A 17,693-nucleotide genomic window follows, 5' to 3' on the forward strand; every position below is an offset into this window, starting at 1 on the left:
GAACCCGTGAGCGTGTTGAAGCTGAGGGCTTGGGGAAGGTGATGATTTATTGTAACAAGCACCGTCTATTTCCTCCTCACTGTTAATCACCTAAGAAAAATACGTGCATGCTCCGAACTACTGGCTGAGCTATCAAAGGCTTAAATGCATATAACTTTGTTGATATCATTGGTAATATTCAAGTTTATATCAACCGAGACACTGGCCATGTTGAGAGGCTGACATGCCTGCTGCCTGCTTGCGAGATGGTGGATGTTCACCCACGATTGTGAAGCTCTAAGTTTGAAAGACGGATTGTTTCAGAGGTTTAGATGCATTTGACACGTACTTGTTCCTCCTGCACTTCAGAAGAGACACTGTTCCCATTCATACTAATCCTGTGCTGTGTTCAAGGTTTCTAGCAACAATAAAATATACAGGAGAAAATAATTATACCTAAAAAATCCCCGTGTGTGGATTTATTGTGCCCTGTGCACTGCTGCCTCACTCTGTTTAGGCAAGCTTAGGAAAAGGATCTTTGACATTTTCTGCAAAACATACAAAGCAAATTCCTGGCACCAGTTTTATTGCTACATTTGTCTTTCTGCATCTCTTACATTGTTCTTTTTTTGCAATGTGAACAATCGTAAATGTTCTTAAAACGCTCTTAAATTTTCAAAAAGTGGTATGAATCCTCCCCCTCCCTTTCCTCTGCCTCATTTTTGGATTCTCCCTACATCCATGTAACATGGACTGTTTGGGCCATCAGGTAATTTCTAGAGTTCGATCTTTTCCTCCCACTCTGGTAAGCTAGTCTTTCAACTTGGAGAGTCAGAAGGCTTAGCTTTGCCGCCAGCATCTCTTTTACTTTCAGAGGGTGACTTTTTGGTGCCTCCACTTGAAAGTCCTGGTCTTTGATGTCCCAAGACTGACAATCCCTCCGGCTGAGCACCCACAGCACCCATTGATGGGAGAGCCACTAACCAGAAAATCAGGACTGATGTCCTCAAAGTTAGACATCTAAAGATATCCACAAACAGAAAGATACCCAAAAGGATGCAGCTCTGTGAGCAGCAAAGTCAGATGTGACTAGATGCATCATAGAATCATAGAATCATGGAATGGTTTGGGTTGGAAGAGACCTTAAAGATCATCTAGTTCCAACCACCCTCCATGGGCAGGGAAACCTTCCACTAGATCAGGTTGCTCAAAGCCCCATCCAACCTGAACCCTTTCAGGGAGGGGGCATCTACCACCTCTCTGGGCAACCTGTTCCAGTGTCTCACCACCCTCACAGTAAATAATTTCTTCCTAATATCTAGTCTAAATCTACTCTCTTTCAGTTTAAAACCTCTACCCCTCATCCTGTCACTACACTCCCTGATAAAGAGTCCCTCCCCATCTTTCCTGTAGACCCCCTTTAAGTACTGGAAGGCCACTGTAAGGTCCCTCCAAAGCCTTCTCTCCTCTAGGCTAAACAACCCCAACTCTCTCAGCCTGTCCTCATAGGGGAGGTGCTCCAGCCCCCAGTCATCTTCGTGGTCCTCCTCTGAACCTGCTCGAGCAGGTCCATGTCTTTCTGGCATCACCAGAAACCCACCAAGGAAAGGAAAGTGAGTCTCCAAGAAGCCTGTGATCTCCTGGATGGCTGTAAGCACAGACAGATGCAGGAGTGGATGCATGCATGCACGTCCTCCCCCTTGCACGTATGTACCCCACGTGCACGACCGGTGTGACGCAGGATGAACCCCACCGGGCGGCGATGCCGTGAGCGACTTCTACAGAATCCACATTGTATGCGCTGTGCATTTCCAGTCAATACACACAGTGTGTACAATGCAGGTGCTATAAAGTCAGGTGTCTCCCCATCAGCTGGAAAAAGTGCAAACCTCAAGCTGGGCAAAGTTTGGTGGCCACCCCAACCCCTTTGCTCTCCTCTGTCGCTTTTCTCATGTACATGTCTCCTAGCAGTTGGAAAAATGGCTCTCATGCATGTGTCAAAGCTGTAAGTGAGGCGATTGCAAAGCGACTGCTAGAAAAAAGCTTATGAATAAAGACCTTATGTAGGTCTGGAGAAATCTGGTCTCGGTTCCCTGCTATTTGAAAACCTCTCTGAGGAACAATGCACGTGTTTTTTCAGTCCCTCTGTGTCACAGTTTCCTAATATTAAATGGGGCTAATAATACCCTCTTAGGCCTCTTGTCCTATGAGGTACAACTACTTTCAGGCAAGGATGATTTCTGCTTAGATAAACATGCAGGGCTCACCATCATGGGGTTTTGGACCTGAGCACCTTTAACAGTAACACATCGATCTATTTGTCTTTTCCAGGTCTCCCTGTAACCCTCTTTTGCACCGTAGCTGAAAGCCAGTGCAGTCCAGCCGGCCGGGGGGGAATTAACATGGTGTGAAGGAAAAATGCCAGTGGAATCAGCTTGGGTTTTCTAGATATTGGTCATGCTTTTTAGACTTCCTTCATAAAACAGCTGCAGGGAACTTGAAGTCTGCTGGGGAATTTACTGTTGCCCATAATATCATTATTTATTTATTTTTGTTGGGTGCTGGCAAGGAACAAGTTCCTTTCTGTCATCAGTGTCTCCCTTGCAAGAAGGGCGCTGTGGACTTTCACGGAGCCGTGCTCCCTTGTGCCAGTGAGGATGTGGATTGAAAAGACTCAACAGAAATCTTTGGGTCTGACATCAAAGAGTAACTATATGATCTGGTTTCTTCAGTAGTCTGGAAATAAGATGTTGTAGGGTGATTTTTGGTCCCCATCCCCACCTTGGAAATTTCCAGGCAGGATAAATACACCGCTGTTTATTGTTACACAAGCAAGAAAAAAAATCCCAGCTTTTGGGGCAAACTTGTCTTTTCTGTACCTATGTGGAATGTCGTAATTATTTATCGCTGATTCCCCGTCATTCGCTGCTGTGGTATGGGCAGGATCCAGTGCCCGCTGCAGGGAACTGGAGTTTTTCCACTGACTCCAGTGGGTCTTGGATTGGGTTGCCCTTTCCAGTGCCCAAAAGCTATCAAAGCAGTACGTCTGTGCGGGGGCGTGTGTGTACATTATCATGCTAATCAAAACAAAGCAAAAACAAATGCAACTGGAGGGATCCTATGTTCTCATTCCAGAGGAATTTAAATTGAGCGGCCTCAAACTTTTGGAAGCACATAGATGATTGGTGTTGTGACAGGTGTGACTTCAGCTTTGTGGTTGCTCTGATAAAATGATTATACTCTGGCAGTGGTTGGAAGAATTAATGAGAGGAACCCATGGCTGTTAGACTGTTTTCCTTTGGCTGTATTACGAGCAGCATCAAGTTGGTTTTTCGTGTTAAACATATGGCATTATTTTTCAACTGTTTCCTTCTCTTCCAGAATTTGCTCTGGGGAATTGCTTCTTTAAGTCTGCTCTGTACAGTTGAGTGCCATTTTCTGAGAAGAAAATTTTAGATAGCTTGAAGGTTGGGAAGAAGGTGGGGGTTTAGGTTTTTTGTTTGTTTGTTTGTGGTTTTTGTTAGTTTGTTTTAAAAAAGAGATGACATCTAAAAATCCTCTCTGTCTCACAGCAGCTGAGGTAAGAAATACCCTGTCCCCAAAATACCTATTTATTTATTTATTTTCCCTCAAACCTACCAGCTGGCTGGGACTAGACTTTGCCTGAGAGATGGATGCCTACTTTGGGACTCATGTTTACACCTCCCGTCTTTATCGTATGGCAGTACCGGCAGTTTCTGATCTACGCACGAGCTGAACATGAGGTTAGCAAGGAGCTTGTGGTCCCCTTCTCCCCCATATCACACTTGGGAAGGAGGAAGGCTGGAGAGAGTCCTGCGGGCTGGACTGTCCTCGGTTACTGAATCCCTTGCTTGCTTTCACAAAGCGAAAACCTGCAATCCTCCAGAAACTCAGCTCTGCACTATCTGACTTGCTCAGAGCTCCACGGTTAGAGACAGCAATTTTCTTCCAGAAGAAATCATGTGCTGGAATGGGGATGGTGTGGTACACACATTAGTCTTGTCCCAAAAAGGCAGTCAGGATGTGGCCAGGTGCATTTTGGACCTGGAAACTGGTAACCATAGACACCTCTGAACAGGTTTTTCCTGCTGTAAGCTCTTGTAGACCTACACCCCATTATTCTTAGTTACGTCCTCAAGGATCATCTAATACATTTCCTGTTCTCCCTTACAGTCCACACGCTTCAGACAACTGTGGGCAGTTGTTTTATTGTCCTCAGCCTACCAGCACCTCATAACTCCTTGCAAGCCAAAGCTAATGCCAGAAATGAACAGAAAGCACATTCTCGTCTGAAATGTGTGTGCCCACAACGCCTTCCACTAATGAGCACCCTCCCTGCACCCACATCCCGCCCCTTTCTCCTTACTCCAGGAAAAGACGCCCAAGTTAAAAGAAAAGGGAAAAAAAAAAAAGGCTTCCCCACAAATTGCAGGTTTCTACTGGTGCTCCAACACTCATGAATCCTCCGGAGCTTTCTAAAGCAACTGAGATCTGAGGTAGGAAACCAGAGCTTAGGTCTGCCATTGGGAGCAGATGCTCACAGCCTCATGCAACTTTCCGCCCCTCCAGCCCAACTCCTGTTTCTCGGCAGGAGGCACTTGGCAGAGATGGGGATAACTCAGAGGGTGCACTAAAATCAGTTGTCACATGCACACATCTGCTGCCCTGGAAGGATGGCGAGATGTGCTGTCTCTCCATGCCTGGGCTGATCCTTCCAGAGAACCTAGAAGTGCCACGGTGTAAATACCACAATTTAGAAATTACAAAGGCTTCACAAGAGAGCTAACCTGTCCTTGCAAGGGACACCGTGTCTCTGATGCTCACCCTGCCTCTGTCCCCTCTCCTATATTTATGTATATACACCATCTGCTTCAAAGACTACCTCCAGCAGGCTTCTTACAGGTCAGCCGTAAGGAGCAGCCATGACTTACCCCAGCCAAATAATGTGAATCCCCAAAGATACTTCTTCTCTGAGAAAAATGCCATGAAGATGAGGCTGTGGAGATAGAGCCCTTCCACCAGAATCCAGTAGTAATTGGTTGCCAGGAAGTAGAGGAAGAAGGTTACTGCTACTTTACAGCCCACCTGCAATGACCACAGAAAGTCAGGGTTATGTGAGGAACATGGTGTGAAATTCTTGTTCGACATAAAGCCATAATTTACCAAGATGGGCTGGAAAACAAGATGGAGAAAGGAAAATAATAAATCAGAAAATCCTGTTGCAGGGCTTTTACAAGGAGGAAAAATCAGTGCAAGAACAGAAGAGATGAACAACTGAGAAGAAAGCTTCCCCTCAGCCTGACTTCGTGTCTCCAATAGCGGGTGAGTTGGGAGGTGTAGGAGGACAGGGCACATGTGGAGAGATGCTGACCTGATCTTACTCTCCCCCAGCCTACTGATGAGGGGCTCACATGCTTTCTAGGACAGCCGTGTTTCATCTTTTCCCTGTGATTCTTGTCCAGGTTAGAGGACAAAGGGCTGTGGGCAAGTCACCTCGGTCTGGGTGACCTGCTGCAAGTCACATCACTTGGAAGTACAACTCCCTCCTCAGCTCGTGGAGAGATACGGGCACCGTGCTGAGGGTGAGTCACTCCATCCTGTCATGGATGTCCAAGACAGGGTCCTCCAGGGCTGCCTGTCTTTCCTCAATGAGTGTGAAGACACCCTAGATGGCTGCTGTAGGCTTTGGTGACTGGTCCTCCAACAGCAAACCGAAGATGGAGGATTTCACCCACAATGTCAAGGCGTTTTCTGAACAGACCTGAGGTGCAAGGTGGGAGACCTGGTAGAGACTTTCCAGGACGCGCTGATTTTAAATGGGTGCATTAGCTGAACTCTCGCTCCACACTGACCTGCAATCCTTTGCTTTCTTGAAAGGAAAACCCTGACTGCGACTCAACGCTCCCCTGCCCTTCTGGCCGAGTGGGGCAAAGCTATCCTTGTTCCAACATTTCTCAGCCCTAGTAGAGAAAGGCTGCAAAGTAAGGATGCCGCACAGGGTTAATCGGTAAAAATGCTGCCATCTCTTGTCAATGTGGAAGCGCTAGGACTCTGGGTAGCCTGATTTCACAGGAAACTTCTAACTACCAAACACATCCCGCAGCAGCAGCACATCTCCATGCTGCCCCTTACTTTGAGAGGAATACAAGCAACTTGCAGAAAATGTCAATAATAAGTACTTTGTAAATAAAAAGAGAATTTTTTATTCTGGCCCAGCTCTTATGCTAATCCTTTGCCAATCAAAATGAATATGCACAGATTATAGACATATATATGTATATATATAAAATATGGACACATTTACATCCATTTTCTTTTACAGACGAAGTGAGTTAAAATAGAAGGAAGATTAATTAAAAAATCCCCACCCAGGTTTAATAATAATTTTTATATTTACAAAAAATCACCATCTACCCACACAGAGGGAGCATCAGGCAATAATTACGAAGCTCCCACTTCACTTGGAAACAAAAGAAATACATTAATTCTTGCCTTCATCACTTGTTTGCCTTTCAATTCGGCAGAATGGGAAATGCCATTAAATTGCTAATATTCAAAGAATGCAATATATTATCCCAATTATTCCTTATAATGAGTCCAGCCCAAGGAGAAACAGGAAACAATGCAGTGAAACATTTTGTGTTCTTTCCAAAAAGGGAGTGTTTTGAAGTGTGCTGAGTGCTCCAGCCAGAGACTCACCAAATTAAGGAAATGGATCTCTGAAATGGGAAGGAAACACGGTAACTTATTTCCATCCGGGGGGACTTGGATGCACAGTGGGACTCTTCATATAAGCTGATTTTATGCAGGGGTGTTGGTGGCCAGGTCCCTGGTAGTAGGACAAGCTGTGAGAGACTCGACAAGCCGAATGAATACGCAGGCAGAAAGTTTGGTGCCGCATTGCGAGAGCCACTCGCCACTCCACTAGGATGTTTGAGGTAGCTCAGACTTTTTGTGTGCATTGAAGGCAAACCTTGACCTAAGATACTAAAATCTACTTCGTCTGTTTCTGCAGCATCCAACAATTCATGGCTGATGAGCTATCATACCTAGGATCCACTATGGGATGTGGAAAATCCCATAGTGAAATCTGTGATGAGACCAATGGCAAGAAGAGCAGACAGCTTCAGTGAGCGGGGACAACTTTGAAACCTGAGGATGGGCTTCATCTCCCCCAAGCACATGGACAATGCAGATGTCTCCATCTGAGCTTTCTATACAGTGAAAAGAAACATATACATCTGGACACAAGTTCACCTGACCTCACTTCACTTTTTATTTTAGGATGTGGTGTATCGTATCCTTGACTTGACTGGCTGTGTTGACCATACTGACTCAGCTGACCATAGATGGAACCTGAGATGACTGTATTGAATGAAGGTGCCTCCCTTGTAGACATCTGGTTTTTGCAGATGAACCCTACCCTTTCTTATCATACCTCATAATCCCTCCATTGTCCCTTCTAAAATGTCTTTTTTCAGAGATGGGAGTGATAAATCATAATGGGAGCAACCAGCTATGGTTTGCTGCAAAATTACAGTGAGGTGAGATGTCTACTGCTGACCTTCTTCCTCACAAGCTACCTCTGCTCTGGCAGAGGCTGAGAGCCTCCCAAGACATGTTGAGCCATGGCTTTGCCACATCGGGGTTGTCAGTCGGCTGGTACAGATGTTACAGCACAGTGATGCCTCCATGGGTCATACAGAGAGGAGCTCCAGGTGGAAAATCAGCCAATTGCACCTTGTGGTGGGAAAAGTACGTGCTGTGGAATGCAAGCACTGATGTGCCTTGTGCTGGGATAGCCAGGGGAGTTTCCAGAGCCATACGCTTTGGGTGGCATCGGGGAGCTGTTCAAGATAGTAGTGGTAGATGGGATCCAAAACCTCGACCCTGGCTTTACCTTTGAACGCTGGGGGAAGAGCTATTCCTTAGCTCTGGGGCTTGGCAGTCCCTCTGGGCCAGTGGATTGAGAGGGAGTGGGAAGGGATGGGAAGAGGCTGTGGAGGGTGAAGAAAGCTGGGGGGAAGCTGGTGTCCCTCAGTAGGGTGGAAAATCCACCTGAAAGAGGTGAGGTGTTAAACAGAGGACAGAGGCATGAAGCCTGGAGGGGCCGGGTGCTCTGGCAATACTCACAAACTGTGATTTATCCGCCGGAGGTGCTTCAGTAATGGATTTCAAGTCTTCCTCCGAGATCCGTTCCATCTCTTCCAAAGCTGACCCAGAGTACAAGACTGCGTCCTTCACGAAGATGCTCACGGCTCTCAGCATGAAGGAGACAAACAGGTGCATGTGGATGTAGTTTCTAGTGCAGTGCAAACGCCTGGAGGAGGAGACAGAGAAGGATTGGAGTAATTTAGCCCATCTGTTGGACAGACTCAGGGTCGCTTCTGCTTCTGAAGACCCCCAGCTCCTCCGATCAGCACTGTGCCACCACGGGGAAGCAGTGCTAGTGCCACTGCTGCCCTGCACCCGCGGTTCACCCATGGGGTTGGTAAATGAATTAATACCTACTCCAGGGGTTTGGTTGCAGCACGCTGCTGCATTAGACTTTGCATGAGGACAATGCTGTGCCTGTACTCATTAAGCTCCTTTATTTCTGACTGGGAAATCTTGGAAAGAAATAGGGATGCATTTTGCCTGTACGGGGCGTGGGTAGTGAGCATGCGTGCAGTGGGCAGTGTGGGCAGTTAGTCTAGATCTGGAGGATGGTGTGCGTGCAGTGCACATGCAGCCGGAGGAGGGTATGTGATACGCAGTCCATGCTCAGTGTGTGCAAATCTGGAGTGCAGCACGCATGCAGTGTGTGTGCAGTACACGTGTGACGAGTTTGCACGTGCAGGACACCGTGTGTGCAGTGCACACGCATCTGGAGGCAGTAGGAGGTGCATTCAGTGTGAAGCGCGCGTGGAGCGTGTGCGCGTCTGAAACACAGGCTGAATGCAGCTGGTGTGCAGCCAGCGTGCAGGGCGTGTGCCATGAGCATGGCATCCAGCGTGCAGTGTGCATTCGGAGAATCTGGTGTGCAGTGCGTGTGCAGTGAGAGGCGTGTGCAGTCGTGTGTGCATGACGAGCATGTCCCTGGTGTTCAGTGCACATGCAACGAGTGTGCATCAGACGCGCAGACATTTTCCAAGATGTACAGACAGAAGGCAGGATACATGCACAGTGCTCACTGATACTAAAGTGTGTATCCTGTGTGTCCCCCTTTCCCTGTTAAATCCATCCCTCCAACAAATCTACCCCTTTCAGAGCCAAACCCTGCATTAAAGACTTCACATTTATCTGCACTTTGTGCAGAGGAAATGGACTACAAAGGCTACAGAACTTGTGGCCACTAAAAACCTTGCAGAGGTTCTTGTGAACTGCTAATCTTTGTGCCCACTCCAAATTTAGCAGTAACTATAGCAGTAACTATAGTGTGCTGGGCTGTTTTCTCCGTTTGCCGTTAGAGACACTATCCCATTGCTTGGTCATGTCGAGCAGTTTCTGGGCTCCACCCCAGCAATGGCAGCAATGACCCCACAAATGCTGATTGTAAAGCGCTTTAAGATCCTTTTGGGGGAAAAGCTGTGAATGGGTAAGATGTGAATGGGCTAGACCCGTTATCTGTGAGGTGTGTTTTAGAAACAGTGATCCTGCCTTCGGGAAGAAGATGGAACTAACTGAGCTGCTGGGGTCTCCTTCTGTCCTCTATAGCTCTGTTGTCTGGCTAGCCATGCGTGAATCTATTAATGAGTTTATACTCTCTTAAATCCCCAGATCCAATAATGGAAATAAAAAATAATAGCCATGGGTTTTTCTTCTCCTTTGGGGGAGATTGTCACAGCAATAACGGTTGTTTCCTGTGCTCTTACAATACAAATTACACCAAATGAAACTGCTGAGGTATAAATGAAGATGGGCATTGCTCCCTGCATTTGAAATGTAGTCAGTGAATCTCTGGATTATGTGTTATCTGGAATAAAATCCGGCTTGGTCCCTGTTGCTGCTTTGATCCTGGGGACAAAGATGCTCTAGCACAGTCGTCCAGGTAGTCTGGGCTGTAAGTGAGGTGCTCCGACTACGTGATGAAAGAGAGAGCATGTCTCCTGAAACTAGGAGTACGTTTGCATTCGTGGACATTAAATATTTTAACAACCTTGCCAGTGTCCAGCAGGAAATGAAACAGGGGGGGTAAGGGTTGAGAAGACAGGAGGGTGGTGGCAGGGATGGGTTCTGGGACTACATCATGTGAAGTGCCTCCAGGAGGGGTCTGCAGTCCCCTTTGTCTTGTGTGTGTCACAGATTCGGGCGCTGGGACGCTCTGCTATCCAAGCAAATCCCCCTGACCTCCTTTTGCTCACTGCAGAGTGGTCTGAGCACTTTTAGAACCAAAGGCCACACGTTTTATTCCCAGTGGTATGTGTCAGGGGCTCAGCTCGAGCTTGAACGGTGGGAGCTGCTGAATTTATCTGCAGACACCACGTGGCTGTTTGCTGCGTGGAGAATTTCCTTCCACAGCTGTTGTCTGGGTCCTGCTGTCTGCTAGGAGAAGTCACTGCCAGCCACCGAAGGGAGGCAAATCTGGGGCTCAGGGGATCGGGACTCAGCACCCAGCTCCGCCTGCAGCTCACCAGGTACGGTTTCCCAAAGGACAAACTTCTAACTGTGAGCGAGACCTTTCATCCCTCCCCTCCCCTGGTCTCTACAGCAGCAAGGAGATGCAACAGCCAGGTCTGAGGGCTGGATGGGGCCGGTTCAAAATGCTATTTAGGGGTCTACATCCCTTGGCAGGGGTGGTGGAAAGGGAGGGCAGAAAATCAGAGTTAGGAGAGCGAGTGGTCGTTTTTGGCTCCCTAGGTGCAGCAGCAGCATGGGGAGATTGGAGGAGTCAGTCTGGCACTTTTACACGGCTGAGGTCCCCTTCAACTGGTCTGTCCTTCATGAATATTTGGGTTTAGAGTGGAATTTCCCTTATGAAACCTTAGCTATCTAGAAAGTAGCCATCTAAATCTAAGCCAGTCATCTGCAGGGGTGATAGGGACAGAAAACCTTAGATAGTCTTCCAAGGGAGACAAACCTCTTCCTGGACATGCCTCTCTTCCCGTTTGCTACAAAGAGGGTCTAGAAAACTCCATGGCAGGCGAGCGGAAGAAGTTCAAACATCCCACCCACCATCCCCCGAGAAGTTTGACCTAAGTGACACTAACACAGCCCAAAGCACAGATGCAACCTCTTGTGGCTTGCTGAAGAAGCACGTGCCACCCCAGTTTTATCCTTTAGGAAAGCCTGAGGCTTTTCCAGTCTAGTGACAACTTGCTTAGGTAGAAACAGAGCCGCCTACCTGAAGTATCCCAGGATAAGGACAGCAACTGTGAGGGATCCCAGAGAGATGGAGTATCCAACAGTATAAATCAAATAGAGGCGATCAAAGACCTCCTGCAGTACAAATGATGGAAAAAATAGCGTCACATTAGAACGCGTCCTACTGCATCGTAACACAACCGTGGTAGCAGCACAGAGATTCAGGCTATCATACCCACTGGGGGTGTACAGCTGTGGGTCTGGGAAACCTTTAGCAATCACACTTGATGTCGTCTTTTTGACATAAGAGCAGCTTGGAAAGCGGTATTCATCTTTCCTAATGACTGGGGGGAGCTGGGATTTTTGCAAAGGACTAGTGATGGAGTTGGGTTAATCCCATGCCTGGGAGTTTTGCAGCTTTTTCATCCCAAAGGAACCCAAAGCGCTTTACAAACTCTCAGCCAAATCCAGAGATCACTTGGCAACTTTTGCTTAAACAAAATGCCCACTGACCTGGGATTTTTGCTGGAACTGTAAAATTTAGCCATAAGGTTATGCCGTACCATTGCTGAATGACTGGTGTCCAGGCTGGTGGAGTGTCAACCCACCACAGAAAACATGGGGAGGATACACTTCGGCTGCGGGATATGAGAAGAAATCACCTGCATTTATTCTTTTTTAAAATCAAAAGCAGCCTATGACTGTGGTTATCTAATCCAGACACAACTTTAGCTTGCCAAAGTCCCATTGGAGAAGGCCCTGTCACAGGAGAGCTCATAGTAATTAATCCTGTAGTCGGTTTTAGTTCTCTTGGCCCTCTATATTTTAGAGTTGGGCTTAGAAACCCTGAGGTTTCCGTTAAATATTGAGATGCTTTTCTTTATCGTGTGCTGGGGCGTGCAGCTTAACTCAGGAATTACTGAATATCTGCCTGAAAAGGGTTAAAATGCCTGCTACCATCCTAGCGTGTACCGCCTTTCATCGTCTGAAATTAGAAATAAACCCCAAAGAAACCAACCAATTCAGCATCTTTCTCCTCGATCCCTCCTCCCCTGCCTCCCGCCTTTCCCTCACCCCACCCGCTGGGTTGCAATAACATTAGTAACGCTGGGTTCTGAATGACAGCTCTGATTTTGATTTGAGGCTAGAAATGCTGTCCTGGAATGCAAAACCTCAGCCCTGTTACATCAGAATCCCCAGATATGTGAATGTTTCTTTGCGGTTTCCATTGGTAGAGTGGTGCGCTTGCCAATATTAATCTAGTGTATGTGTATGCGTGTATTTTTATATATATATATTTATATATCTGTGGAGGCAACAGGCACTAAAAAGCCAATGTGATCAGATTCAAGAGCTTTAGGGGGAAAAAAAAAAAGCTCCTTCCCTTGAAAGCCTGGTGCACTTTTCCCACTGCCAAGCTGGAATCCTCTTTGAACTGGACAACATTTGCCACCATGGTGAAAATTAAAAAAAAAAAAAAAATCCTACTCCAAGTTTAGGATTCTTGGTAATTTGGCAGTTGTGAGGCGTTACTCTGCCCAGCTGAACAAAAGCCTCCCTGAGCCCCATTCAGAAATTTAACCGGAAAGACCCACGTTCCTATAGGACAACGCCACCGTTGTTGTAGCAGCAATGGCCTTGGGAAGGGCCTGCTGATTGGCTGGCAGGAGGTTTTCGGAGGCTGTGGTTAATTCCTCTGATTAACCACAGGGCCTCTTTTTGAAAGGATGTTGAGTCAGAACTGCCAAGACATACACATGCATGCATGCATGCACGCTGGTGTGCCTGCTTGCAGACATAGGTCCCACAAATCTTACTCGGTGTCGTGATGGGGAGCCTTCAGAGAAGGTGATTTTTTGGATGGGGTGCTTAGGTCCTTGCGGAAAGCCTCAGGAGCAAAAGGTTGAGGTTCTCCAAAAGGCCGCACAGGGCAGCCCTTAGGAGGGCAGCTCGTGCTTGCTAGTTCCCAGGGGTGTTTGTCCTTGGGAATGGTGAGACCTGGATTTACCCAGAAGGGAAAAAAAAAGCTCTAAAGGCAATTCCAGGTCTCACTCATCTGCTAGCACAAGGGAGGTCCCAGCTTGGTGGAAACCACAATGCTGAATCAGGAAAGGTCCTCCAGGTAACAAAATATTGAGTCATCTGCCAGCTGAAACAACCACCTCCGTGGTCTGAGAACCCTCTTTTTGGAGCTGAGATGGATGGGAGTTTAAATAATTCACAGAAGACCACAAAGGTCATGCATGGCCAAGCCATGGACACAACCTGGACCTCCATAGTCTCAAGACAGTGCACCACCTGCTAGACCATCCTGCTACAGCAGGAGCTCTACCTGACGTGTCTTATAAATCCACCCTGAAGACAGACTGACTGTCACTGGTCATCCACTGACCTGTTGGAAGAGGCAACCCGCCCTTCAAAAATCTGGCCTTGCCACACCATGAGACCCTGGTTTAAAAGGTGTGATACTTTAACTGGTGTCATTTAATTTGGCTCCTGCAGTAATCCTTCACTGTTTCAACTGTTGACACGTGCACTGGAAAAAAGAAAAGCTGAAAAAAAGCTAAAGGAAAACCAGAAGGAAAAAACCTCAATATCTGTGATTCCAGGGGCTGGGATTATCAGCAAAATATTGTAAAACTCACAATACAGTACCAAGATTAGGGAACATCAGTTTCAAAACTGGTGCCTTGAATGTTGCCCCCTGCCCACTCCATCCCATACCCTGCTGGGATGAGATAATCATGGGGAAGGTGTGGGATGGATCTGATCCCCCCTTTCTTCCCGTCTCTTACAGCTTTCCCGTGCCTCTTGCATCTGACGTCTCCATAAGGGGTACCCAACTTGTCCCCTTCCGCTGCCAACAGGGCCTGCAGAAGAATGCTCTGGAGGCCTTCCCTTCACATGGCTGAGCCAGTCATGGTTACTCCTGGAGGGTGCTGGGCAGCATGAGGCCCCCCTGATGTGGCTGATCTGGTTTTGGGCTTGGTGAAATGACTTCCCATCAAGTCATGCACCATGCATCCTCCCTAGGTCATGCTCTGTGGTGCTCTCAGGCAACGCACAGCCTCAGGGCACTTCCTTTCCCCCATCCTTTCTGGCCACACATTGCAAAGCTCCACCAAACCACAGCCATCTATCTTGTATAGCCAGATGAAACGACCTGTCCGCAGCGAGCTAGCCCACCTGATCCTGCCTTCCCGACCTCACTCCAGCCATCGCTCAGAGACTGACAATAGACTGAACCACAAAAAACGTTAAGTGCCATTTCAGATGTATCCCGTGCTGAATGCGTAACAAGATCTCCCTTTCCCCCTCCCTCCTGGTTTGATGGGAGACTTCCTCTCTGCTCCCCTTTGCATCTCAGCTTTCCACCAGCCTGACCTCAGGGTGGAAACTTCACAGCAGCCTGGTGGCTTTGGGAGAACAGGAAACCAAAACAGAGCTGGAGATGGCTTCTGCTTGAACTCAGAGGGTGCATGGAAAAAACAAAATAAACAAAACCTAGCCACCACGGGCATCCATGGGCTGGATGTTCCCCCCTCCCACAAGGGTCCCTGCATTCCCCCCTCCCTGCGGTTTGGACGCCTTCCAGGTGCGTGACCCTCAGAGCAGTTGGCTGTTACATTTTCATACTGTGCTCAGGGCTTAACCTGACTCCTATTTTGTCCACTTCCACCAATGAGGAGATAATTTGCCTTGATCTGAATCCAGAGGAAAACTGCTTTCCTCTGCAGGACAGCTCAGAGCTACATCAGAGCACCAGGCGTGGGGTTTCGAGGCCCCATCCATTGCAAAACCACGGCTATGCTTTCACTCCTCCATTGCAGCCAGCTGTAGGACAGTCTGTGTGAAGGGCATTTCTGCTCCCTCAAACTCTACTATGGGTACATGGAGTTTGTCATAGTGGATATGGTCCTCTAATTTAGATGTCTATGGTGTGGATGGCTCCATCAGAGCTGGCTACCTGAGGTCCCAGCAGCAAGAAGGGGTGCTTTAGGCCGCAATTCACCTATTTTAATCACAGGATGGTGACCTCAGCCACCAGCTTCATTGATTGGGTTGTCACAAGAGGAGTCCAGGGTGACTAGCTCAAATAGAGGAGTTTGCATTTATATACTGATTCCCATCCATTTGAGTCTCAGGTAAGAGGTCTTGTGGGACTCAATACGGTTGTCCTGATATGTGTCTCATAATTTTAGACACCCAAGTGTTCTGTCTGGCTTCAAGGTGCTTTTACAGAAGGGAATGAGTTTCCTGTAGGTCCCATGTTGCATCTGCAGTTCCCATGCAGTTGTGTCACGTAACCTAGGACATCTCATTTGGCTCTGGGCACAAACATAACCCATGTTTCAGCGTCTGGATGAAACCTTCAGGGCTTTGGTGTTTGTGCATCCTGTTTCCTTCCAGTGTCACAGGGAGGGACGTGGGTGACTGAGACATGTATTTTCTAGGTGACTGGTGGCAACCCCCATTCTGAGTATCGTTGCGCTGTGCCCTGTATCCAACTTTCTCCTTTCACCCTTTTTCTTTCCCCTTTTGTGAGACAATGGCAAGACTCTGCAACATTTAGGTCGTAAAGCTGAAATGGATCCAGTGGTCTTTTGAGGGGTTGGCAGGCTATGATGAAGGGTGGGATTAGCAGTATATGAGGATGGAAGCATATGTAAGGGCTTTCCAGATCAAGTATCTGCAAAGTTTCTCAAAGCTGCTGATTCAGATGTTGCTGATGACATGTTTGAAATTAGCAGGGGAAGCATTTTACTGCTCTGAAGGATAAGCAATGCCAGAAAGCCTCTGCCACTAGCTCTACTCACTGCTTTCCTTGTCTTTTCTTAAAATAAAAGATGTGACTAAAAGAAGCTTAATGGCAGGGAGAAGGGATATTTGCAAAAGGCGCAAAACAGTCACTGATTTCCAAAGCCTAAGGGAAATCATTGAGTGTTGAACATGACTTTTTGCTACAGAATTCTGTTCCCCTCATCTGTAGAGGTGACAGGCACCAGATCCCCACCATCTGGATAGTGACTGGGGTCAGCTCTCAGACTAAGACACCCCAATTTAGATGTGTAAATGTGTGTCTCCGTGTGTGTTGAGTGTCTATGTTCGCATGATAGTCGACAAGGAGAGATCTTCAGATTCAGTTGCCTACACCTAAGCACTAAGTGCTGTGTGTGATGCCTGTAAGTATCCATGTGGACCCCAGATGCTGTTCCAGAAGAGCATGGGTCTCATAGACATCTGCCAGTCTTGTGTTAATACTGTAGGTTGCAATACATCTCCAGTAGTGCCAGCTGTCCAAGTGCAGGCAAAAAAATTGGACCCTTTGACTGCAGTCAGCAGAGCTCTATAGAAAAGTCCAAAAAAAAAAAAAAAAAGGGAAAAGGAAAAGGGTGGGAGTAGACCCATGTCTCAGAAGCCAGCTGAGCTCTTTGGGTGCCTCACAGATACATTAATGAAAGACACTGCTTCTCCATGTCATGCGCGGTTTATCTACAGTGTTCATAGCCGCAGGACATGCAGGAGGCCACGGACAAAGTGTGCCCCAAACCTGCTGTTCACATTAACAGAAGAAAAGTTCTCCCAATCCTATGCTACAGCCACATGCTGAGAACGCGCCACAGCTGCAGGCTCTTGGAGGGCTATAGGTGGGGACAAGAACGCTCTTTGCTTGCCACCTTTCATAAACTGTCCTTAAGCATCTACTATGGAGCAGCAACGGTTAAATATGGGGTACGAGGGGACTACATCTGCCCCTGTGTGTTGTGAGAACCCTTGGGTTTTCATGTGAAGTATTATTATGTTGCTGTTATAAACCACCAGACTTTCCCAGCAGACTCTAGGCATAAACTATTATCAGCAGCACTACACTAAAAGGTGCTACAGCATTTACAGGAATCCACTAGACCTACCTGTAGGCATGAAATGAGGACTGCGTGACAGGGTTGCTTGCAAGAATGAAGAACACATCTCAATGATGCATTTTTTTCATTCTTATGCATATTTTAAAACATCTGCCCATCTTTCATGATGCAAATGTATGACACTTTGATGGCATTTCATCTGTATAACTCAGTATACACTGTGTAAACATGTTTTATGCCATCAGTTTGAGGCTACACAAAGTTATTGGCTTTTAAAAAGACCCCAGAGTTCCAAGAACAAAGGCCAGGCATAGAAGATTTTTAGTTTGAACACTGGAGTTTAGATAAAGCAGCCCTGCAACGTGCTGTGCCTTTCCCGTTGTGTTTGGTATGTGATGGATTCTCGAAGCCTCTCTGATTTCTCTAGAAGCAGTAAAACCACCACGATATAAACAAGCAGTAGCAGATGAAGACAGGATTGGTGGGCTGAGGTTAGATCTTAGGACGGTCCATCTTGCTAGGCTGGTGGTTTCCAAGCTGAGCTAA

At 47.2% G+C, this 17,693-nt stretch overlaps 1 protein-coding gene across 1 annotated transcript in view; it reads right to left on the bottom strand.

Moving 5' to 3' along the window:
- The window catches only part of PTH1R (parathyroid hormone 1 receptor), a 124,699-nt gene that overhangs the window by 12,898 nt on the left and 94,108 nt on the right, over positions 1-17,693 (bottom strand). Inside the window, exons 5-7 of the mRNA XM_009333267.1 lie at positions 11,324-11,418; positions 8,134-8,320; positions 4,932-5,085 (exon numbers count right to left, since the gene is read on the bottom strand). Of these exons, the coding sequence (XP_009331542.1) occupies positions 4,932-5,085; positions 8,134-8,320; positions 11,324-11,418 (436 nt within the window). The remainder of the gene's footprint in view (positions 1-4,931; positions 5,086-8,133; positions 8,321-11,323; positions 11,419-17,693) is intronic.

Source organism: Pygoscelis adeliae, unplaced genomic scaffold (assembly GCF_000699105.1).
Source record: "Pygoscelis adeliae isolate BGI_AS28 unplaced genomic scaffold, ASM69910v1 Scaffold88, whole genome shotgun sequence".
NCBI lineage: Eukaryota > Metazoa > Chordata > Aves > Sphenisciformes > Spheniscidae > Pygoscelis > Pygoscelis adeliae.